Source organism: Marmota flaviventris, unplaced genomic scaffold (genome assembly GCF_047511675.1).
Source record: "Marmota flaviventris isolate mMarFla1 unplaced genomic scaffold, mMarFla1.hap1 Scaffold_187, whole genome shotgun sequence".
Taxonomy (NCBI): domain Eukaryota; kingdom Metazoa; phylum Chordata; class Mammalia; order Rodentia; family Sciuridae; genus Marmota; species Marmota flaviventris.
The window spans coordinates 147,346-157,303 of NW_027288094.1; the positions used below are offsets into that span (position 1 = coordinate 147,346).

General features: G+C 36.9%; 1 protein-coding gene and 1 pseudogene across 1 annotated transcript; both read left to right on the forward strand.

The window, feature by feature from the left end:
• The first annotated feature begins 205 nt into the window (after window positions 1-205).
• Window positions 206-1,584, forward strand: LOC114080860 (tRNA (cytidine(32)/guanosine(34)-2'-O)-methyltransferase-like; annotated as a pseudogene).
• Window positions 1,585-1,849: 265 nt separating this feature from the next.
• Window positions 1,850-4,394, forward strand: LOC139704072 (RING finger protein 11). The gene has a single exon (XM_071607224.1). The coding sequence runs from the start codon at window positions 2,044-2,046 to the stop codon at window positions 2,506-2,508; it is 465 nt and encodes a 154-aa protein (XP_071463325.1). The 5' UTR covers window positions 1,850-2,043; the 3' UTR covers window positions 2,509-4,394.
• The last annotated feature ends 5,564 nt before the right edge of the window (window positions 4,395-9,958 follow it).

Here is a 9,958-nt window from a genome sequence, read left to right on the forward strand (position 1 = left end):
GGTTCACTTAAAAACACAAACTGAAGTCTTACCATTTCTCACTGGGTTTACACTTTTTCTAAGGCCTGGATGTTGGTGCACCAACTTCCTTATTCCTGATCTTCCCTGCACCAAGAGCTAAAGTAGATTGTGGCCCACTCACTTGGTTACTGATACAGGGTGGCATCAGACAACTGGTGACAGGTCCCTGGGCAAATAGTATGAGATGGGATGAACATCAAAGGACAAGTGTGATGTCTGCTACTGTATGGAGAATGGCTGGCAGGCCTGCATTGCCTTAAAGGTGCTACAACTCAATGAAGAATTCCAGCTTTCCTATTCCAATTTGCTTGATATGGGTGTTTGACCTATGCACAGCCCCAGGCAGCTGGCAGCTGGAGCCAGTACTAAGCCAGAAGATCAGGAGCCAGGGGTCTGGCCAAGTGGTAGCTGTGGACTTTCAGGCTATGATTCTGCTACCAGGTGTGATACAGATCCAGGGGATATCACCCAATTTTCTACTGCCAAGGAAATCATCCAGTACTTTGAGAACTGTCCTGCAGACATAGTGGTATGTGATAGGGCCCTGATGTCGCTGGCCTCTATAATGTGCATGAGTACATGCAGGTCACCTGGCATTTGGTTCCTCCTAGCCACTCTGAACATTGCTAAACATGTCTTGAAGCCATTTCTTTGTAGCCAAGATATTGTGAGGCCAAGATGTGAGACTGCTCTACAGCCAGCTAAAAGTCTTCTTCTCCAGCATGCTCTGAGCCAAGCCCAGGGGCACCTATAACTCCAGCATCAAGACCTTTGCTGTCTGTCAGGGTTATGACCTTCCTAAGGGCTTATGCCAAACCTGACCAAAGACCTGATAGACCATTAGAATGATTTTAACCAACTGAATGGTCCCACTCACATCACTGTGCCTTTCATGATCTGTCAGGATGTAGGCACCTGTGATCTGGATCGCAGTTACCCACTGGATGTGGAAGATGGCTCTGCATACAAAGTGCACTCCACCCACACACTACCCATGTCACTCCCATACCAGAAGGCCTGCACTTAGAAAAGGAGTAGCTGGGGCTGGGTTGTGGCTCAGAGATAGAGCCCGCGCCCAGCATGAGTGGGTTTGATCCTCAGCACCACATAAAGTAAAATGAAGACATTGTGTCCACCTACAACTAAAAAATAAATTTTAAAAAAAAATTTTTAAAAAGGAGTAGCTGGCCAAGGAGATCTGCCCCCAGGACTGCTCCATCACTAGAATGAACATACTACCCAGTCCCTGGTCAGCCCTTACTGCCACACCCTTCTGGTCCCCAAGATGGAAGACAATGAAATGAACTGTTCAACTTAACACGATAAACTAGCAAGCTGATAAAAAATTAGAAGCTGCCGCCTGTCAGGAGAGGCAGAACTTCAGTCGATGAACTTTTTTTCAAATCTCAACAAGGTCTGAACAAATAAGCCCAGTGTGGAAATCTACAACAAACCCCACAAGGACAACAAGGAAAGAAACAGTGCAGAAGTCTTCTGCAATGGAATGACACTTTCTTGAACTTGTGTGAGGACTTGCCTCTTACCTAAACCTCTCTTGGGGTATGTGGGAAAAAAAAATTATAATTACCTTTAATGAGGTAAATTTTTACATTCAACTAATTCTGAAGGTCACATTTTCTAGGCAAAGGATTCTCTTAGTTGGTAATTTTTTCTTTCAGACCTTAAAAGAGTTCATTATACAATAATAAAAAGGTCAATTTATCAATAGGATATAACAATTGTCAATATATGCATCCACAAAAAAGCACCTAAATAAAGTAAATATGAACAGATCAAATGGGAGAAATAGCAATACAATAAAAGTAAGAGAGCCTTGAGTCCCCACCCCCGGGGGCTGGCATGAGCTGCCCCTCGGCGGCGCCGGGGGGCGGGGGAGCCGCCGCCTGAGCCCCAGTCTGCCGTCGACCCCACCTCGCCGAGAGAGGCTGACCGCGGAACGTGCGAACGACCCCGTCACTGCTTTCTTCCTCCCCCTCAGATCACACTCCCCAGCCCTGGAAGATGGGGAACTGCCTCAAATCCCCCACCTCGGATGACATCTCCCTGCTTCACGAGTCTCAGTCCGACCGGGCTAGCTTTGGCGAGGGGACGGAGCCGGATCAGGAGCCGCCGCCGCCATATCAGGAACAAGTTCCAGTTCCAGTTTATCATCCAACACCTAGCCAGACTCGGCTAGCAACTCAGCTGACTGAAGAGGAACAAATTAGGATAGCTCAAAGAATAGGCCTTATACAGCATCTGCCTAAAGGAGTTTATGACCCTGGAAGAGATGGATCCGAAAAAAAGATCCGGGAGTGTGTGATCTGTATGATGGACTTTGTTTATGGGGACCCAATTCGATTTCTGCCGTGCATGCACATCTATCACCTGGACTGTATAGATGACTGGTTGATGAGATCCTTCACGTGCCCCTCCTGCATGGAGCCAGTTGATGCAGCACTGCTCTCATCCTATGAGACTAATTGAGCCAGGGTCTCTCGTCTGACTTCAAGTGAACCATCATTTTTGGTGGTTTTGATCTTTCGTCACTGAGCCCAAAGAGCCAGGGATTAGGAATTAAGATCATGCACAAAAAGTTTCCTAAAAATTCCTGGATGGCTGCAGATGTTGAGGAAAGTATGTGATATTTTAGAAACTTAGGGGGGGAAAGTAGGATGGTATTTTTATGTAAAGCCTTGACCCAGTGTTTAAGAATATAATTGTATTTAGACCTTGTTATTGCTCCAGTACATAGGAATTGTGTAAAGTGTTAAAGCAACTGTATATGTTTAAATTGTGTGTGTTGAAGATTAGGAAAAAAGATAGTGGTTATTTTTCCTAAATGAAATAACATTCTTCTCTCCACCAAATTTTTTTCTGAAGTTAATGGCATTTGGGTCAAGGTTTTATTAAAAGCTACATTTTATAACACTGGCACAAAAAAAGTAGTTTTAAGCTTGTTTGCACAGTTCTTTTTTTCCATTGGAAATGGAATTCATTGCCTTAGGTCTTTTTAAATAGTGTATTATCGTTGGGGCTGGCTCTATGCTTGAAAACCAGTTTATTTATAACCTGTTGTAAGTGCTATATTCTGTTTGCAGTTAGGAAATGCAGAATTTTAAGTGATCTCCTAGCTTGTAAGCAAACTGAGATGCACTATCCCTTTTCTATATAAAAATGAGTTAATGTGTCAATAAATCAACTCAGCAAGGTGGGTTTAATATTACCCTTTCCTATGTGTTTTATCTAATTCTTTTGGTTGTTAATATGGTGATAAATGAAAGTCAAGGTAAATTTTAAATATTAAGATTTCCGATTTATTGAGCTTGAATTATGCCACCATGCTTATGTAAAAATGAAGGTGGCACCATGGTAAAACTTAATGAGAAGTAGTTTCTCAGTTGTAATAATTTTGATTTCTCTTTCTTGTGATCTCTCCTTCCCTGTTGTCTTGAACCATAGCAAAAGGATACTGCATCTCTCATTACTATAGTGATGAGGTTATTGAAATTATATAAACACATCTCAGTCTCTGTTTCTTTGAAAGGTATCTGTTAAGTCCTGCTAGGTGATTGACGAGACTAAGTAGGGAGAATAAAGGTAAATGTGATTCATGTTTTGCACACAAATGCAGAATTTTATAACCACATGACTTCATAGTTGTGATCTCAAAAGGAATTTCTCCTTTAATTTTTCTTGCAGTTAATGTAAGAATACTCTAAATCTCTAAGCTTCTGAAGTATTAGAGGTAGAGATGATCTAGTAAAGATGTAGTTTATCCATTTAGCATGTGTTTATTTTTCCTTATGTACTCAAGGTGATTTATTTGTTCAGCTCAGTGATATTACAGCTAAAAAACATTCATTAGCAAAAGGAGAAGCAGTCTACATCTAACAGAGGAATCAGAAATGTTTCTTATTTTTGTTGAGTTGAATGTTTGACTCTAACACTTTTCTACATACAAAACAAGTTCCTTAAAGATTCTTCATAATTGTATTATAGAAGAATTTAGTATGTCATAAATACTTAATTTGACATTCATCTGTAGTAGCCATATGTTGTTTGATTTCCTTATGAGCACCATGATGGAAACACTCAAATGAATTTGAGAAAAATTGGAAGAAATTAGATTATCGGGTTCTGTTAAATTGTTAATGTATCTTGCTTAAATTTTTGTTCATTAATTTATATCCATCTGATTATATAAAGTAAATTTGGAGGAAACAGCTGAAGTTGTGCAATATTTTCAGTGATAATTACTTTTTGTTCTTGTGTTTTCTACTTAAAACATGATGTATATGTTATCCAGTATTATAGTCAGACCTTCTTTTCTAGATTGTCAGAATTGCTAAATGAACTTTTTTTTTAAATCAGTTTCCATTTTGATTTTAGTCTTTCTTTATTATAAGGCTTCTTTCACAGAAGTTTGGTAATATTGAAGGCACCGGTATTGAACAGAATGATTTTTGGGGCACTTTGTATTCTTTGACTTTGTTCTCCACATACCATGTTAAAATCCATCAATTTTGGCTTTTACTGAGTTGTTAAATAAAGTTATAATACAGCTGTGAAAAAAAAAAAAAATAAAAAAATAAAAGTAAGAAACTTCAATATTCTACCTTCAAAAATGTTCATTTTTTTTCTTTCTGTTCATTCATTTTCTTTCTGTTCATTCAGGCAGAAAGGTCAATAAAGCAACATTGGACTTGAATTGTACTTACCAACAAATGAATATTGCATCCAACAGGAGCAGAAAATTCATTCTTCTCAAGCACATGTGGAGTGTTTTCCAAGATGGATCATATGAAAAACCACAAAATAAGTCTTACAAGGCATCCAAATTGAAAAAAGAAGAAGAAAAACTCTTCCTTTTTGTATATGACATAGTTCTATATGTAGAAATCTCTAAAGACTACATTTGAAACTGTTAAAACTAATAAATGAATTTGTTTAAGCCTCAGAATACAAAAAATATGAAAAAATCAGTTGTATTTCTTTAATCAAGAATGAAGGATGGGAATAGAAAAGACATTAGAATGAATCTGATATAATTTTCCTATGTGCCTATATGAACAAAACCTAAGTGAATCCCTCCACTGTGCACATCCACAAGAATGGGATGCTAATTAGAGTAAGATATAAATATGCATGCAGAATTTTATCAAAGTGGATTCTACCATCATGTATAACTAAAAAGAATCAATAAAGAATACCAAAAAATGTTCTACCCAAAAATGAAATGAAAAAAATAATCCCATTTATGATAGTATCAAAAAGAATAAAATACATAGGAATAAATTTACACAAGGAAGTGAAAGATCTGCATACTGAAAACTATAAAATTGATGATGGGAAAAATAAAGAAAACACACACAAAAAAGAAAGATATTCCATTCCTTATTTATGGATTGGAAGAATTAACATTGTAAAAATGTAAAAACGCAAAGCAATCTACATATTTAATAAAATCCCTACGAAAATTCTGAAGTCATTTTCACAAAAATAGATAAAAATTCTAAAATTCATATAGAGCCACAAAAGATTCCAAACAGCCAAAGCAATCCTGAGGGGGGGGGGACCCAAAGTTAGAAATGTTACACTTTCTGATTTCAAATTATACCACAAAATTATAGTAATCAAAACAGTATGATATTGACATAAAAACATACACAAAGACCAATGGAACAGAATAAAAAGCTCGGAAATAAACCAAATGATACATGATAAACTCATTTTTAATATGGGCATCATATAAACGGGGAAAGGAAATTCCCCTCAATAAATAGTACTGGTAAAACTGGATATCCACATGCAGAAGAATGAAATTGCACCTCATCTTACACCATATACAAAAATCAACTCAAAATGGATTAAAGACTTAAAAGACAGACCAAAAACTGTAAAATACCTAGAAGAAAACAGGCGGAAATCTCTTTGACATCAATCTTGGCAATGATTTCTTCTATGGGACACCAAAAACAATGGCAACAAAAACAAAATAAGTGGGACTACATCAAACTAAAAACTTCTGCACAAAAGGGCTGTGGATGTAGCTCAATAGTAGAGTGTTTGCCTTGCATGCATGAGGCCTTGGGTTCGATCCTCAGCACTACATAAAAATAAATAAATAAAAACGAAAATATTGCGTTCATCTACCAAAAAAAAACCAAAAAACTTCTAAACAATTAACAAAATGAAAGGGGAGCCTATGTAATATTTGTGAACCATATATCTGATCAGAGGTAATTATCCAAAATAAATGAGGAATTCATACAACTCAATAATAAAACAATTAATTCAATTTAAAATGGCATTTCTCCAACAAAGATATAACAATTGCCTATAAGTATATAAAAAGGTACTCACCACCACTAATCATCAGGGAAATACAAATCAACACCAGAATGAAATTTCTTCTGTTGTGATTTAAATGTGAGGTAACTCCCAAAATGTGTGAGACAACACAAGAAGGCTTAGAAGTGAAATGATGGGGTTGTGAGAGCCTTAACCCAATCAGTGAATTAACCCCCTGATGGGATTTACTGAGTGGTAATTGAAGGCAGGTAGGGTATTACCAGAGGAGGTTGGTCACTGGGGGGCATGTCTTTGCGATACATATTTTGTATCTGGCAAACGAAGTCTCCATCTCTGCTTCCTGACTGCAATGCCCTGATCCACTTTCCTCCACCACATTCTTCTACCATGATATTCTGCCTCACCTCAAGCTCCCAGGAATGGAGCCTGCTGTCTATGGACTGAGATCTCTGAAACTGTGAGCCCCCAAATAAACCGCTCCCTCTCTAAAATTATTCTTGTCAGTCTTTTAGTCAGAGAAAAAAAACTGACTAAAACATCTTCCTTTTCCTGTTAGGATGGTTATTATCAAAAAAGACAATAGATAACAAATATTGGTGAGGATACGGAGAAAAATCATGCATTGTACACTGCTGGTGGGAATGTAGATTCCAATCTACATTCCGTAATTAGAGGCTACTAAAGAAATTAAAAATAGAACTAACATTTGAACCAGTGATCCTTCTTCTGAATATATGCCCACAGGAAATAAAATTCCCAACTGATAAAGGTATGTGCACTCTCTTGTTCCTGCAGTTTTATTCATAATAGCCAACACATGGAAATAGCCAGTGTCTGACAACAAATGAATGGCCGGGCACAGTGACATACACCTAATCCCAGGGGCTCCAGAGGCTGAGGCAGGAGGATTACAAGTTCAAAACCAACCTCAGCAACTTAGTGAGGTGCTAAGCAACTCAGTGAGACTCTGAATCAAAAACTAAAAAGGGCGGGGGATGTGGTTTACTGGTTAAGCACCCCTGGGTTCAATCCCCAGTGCCAAAAACAAAAAATGAATGAAAATAGACATTGTGAGATACACACAAGTGTATGCACACATAAATACACAATGAACTATCAGCCTTGAAAAAGGAGATTCTGCTAATTAGGACAACATGGATGAACCTAGAAGCCATTAGACAAAGTGAGATAAAGCAAATATGGGGGAAAAAACATTCTTGTGTGGAATTTAAATAAAAAAATCAAATAGTAACAGAATGGAATGATAGTTACAGTGGGAAAGGGAGATGGCATGTGAAGTGGGGAGACAAAGATCAAAAGATACAAAGCTGAAATTATGTAAGATGAATACATTGAGAGATCTACATGAAGTATATGGTTCCTAACATTATATGCTGGTAATTTTCTGAGAGTAGGCTTAAGGAACTCTTACCACAGGAAGGAAAGAAGTTATGTGAGATGATATGTTAATTGTTTAATTGTAGTCATCACTTTAGATGTATATGCATATTAAAACACTATAACTGAAATTTATACAATAAAAATAAATAGTACATGTATAAAAAACAAAACATGAAATTTGTATTTTATTTATTCTAACCCCCATATGCCCTCAGAATTTATAAACTTAAGTAATTTTCTGTATACCATACTAATATAAAATTTCTAGTTAATAATTCACAAAACTAAAATAGCTTTTAATTTGTTACAACTGTTTTATTTATTATATTCTATTAATCCTGATTGGTATAAGTGACTTAACTTCCCTACTTAATCTTACTCACTAATAACTTTTAAATTTCAATAAAATGTTGAAAAACAAAAATTAGAAGTTCTGACAATTAGATAAAGTTTACCCTCCCTCAGTCTAATAAAATAGGCTGAAGGAAATATCTTGCTGTAAAAGTTTTAATTTTCACCTGCCTTCCTATAGGCTATGTAGTAAATGTTAAAGTAATATTTTCAGATTCAACACTAAAATGAAAACAAAGGAAATATAAGTACCAGTATCTTGACTAACATTTTAAATACACAAGATCCCAACAGCTTGAATAAAATTCTGTTACACAACTAGATATAATAAAAGGTATCTGAAAAGATTTCAGAATTCCAAGCACCATCTCCATTAAAAAGAAGTGAAGTCTGGTTAGCATTCTGAAGAATTAGATCCTTCCTGTTTCTCATCTCAAACTCAATTTGTGACAAACTGTATTTCGCCAGGGTCAAAACCCACAAGGAGCTATCTAAACACACTGGCATCACAATTATCTACAAATCCTATTTTTGATAATCTAATCTAACATGCCAAGACACACTCAGTTTACCCATGGGCACATCTATTTAGATCCTAGTTACTCTATACAATTCTAATAAGCTTGGCAATAACTCCCAACCCACAGCAAATTAACAGTCAAAAGTTGAAATGTGAGAGAAGTGCTTAAGACACAAATATTGTTAAGCCTGAGAGGTTAGCAGCATAGGAGGAATCAGGAAAAAATAAAGACATTGAAAGTAGACAGTAAAAGGTGATCATGTGGGACCACTTAGGAGGGAAGCAAATAGTCTATTCCCAAGACTATTTAAAAGCACCCACTCTTTCATGGGAAAGAATAATAACAAACACTGCTAATCTTGACCCTGAGCTATGAAGTAAAGGTTCCTATCTGCTCAGGCCATTCTCTGTTGCAAGAAAGCCTGAAAAAATTCAAATAGTTGTAATTTTTAAAGGTTTTCCTCAGAGTGGTTAATCATTTTTGAAAGTGTTAACACTCAAAGGGCGAGGCGCTGGTCACTTGGGGAGTTGTCCTAGGAGGAAAGCTACTTTCTCTCACTCCATCAGTTAATGAAGCACTGCATATGGACACTCCACATTGGAAGCCGTCCCAAGAAGAGCATTCCAAAGTCAGCTATAACAACAAACAGCAGATGTCCTAAGGAGACACAGATATCTCCTCCCCACCCCAAACCATTTTAGGGTTTTAGGGGGATAAAAAAAAAAGACAAAAAAAAATGAGTTACCAAATAAGCAGCACAGTCAATTAGTTAAAATCTATATTTCTCAATTTCCAATGAGAGCACAAAGACACCTTAAAAAAAAAGATAAATCATTCTATTTTTTACAAGGGGAAAAAAAGGAATCAAATAAGTTTCTCCTTGAATAACTGCCAGGCCCACAGGCAGATCTTCCATAATAAGATGATCAAACCTGAAGAATTTCCCCAAAGGAACAGATACTTCCAAATTTCCATTTTAAAACAAGCATATTATTACTGTTTTTTTCCAGTTTTAGAATGTGGATATTTGTTAAACATTAAATTCTATAATGTAGGAAGAACAGCTCATGTTCAGGGTGGGGTCATATGACAGATGGATACCCCCAAATTACTAAAATCCATCAAGTTAGCAAAAACCAAGTCTGAGACATCTGGATGAAATGCAACCACCATGGCCAAGTCATTGTGTTTCCACCGACACGGCAGGCTATTTGTCTGTGTTTAAAAGTTCCTCTTCCCCCCTTCTAGAAAGACTTTGAGAAAGACCCAAAGCTAAAGACAGGATCTAAAAGGGCCTGGCACTTTCTTCTCACATTTTCTTTACCTCCTGAAAAAGATTAATAGGAAAG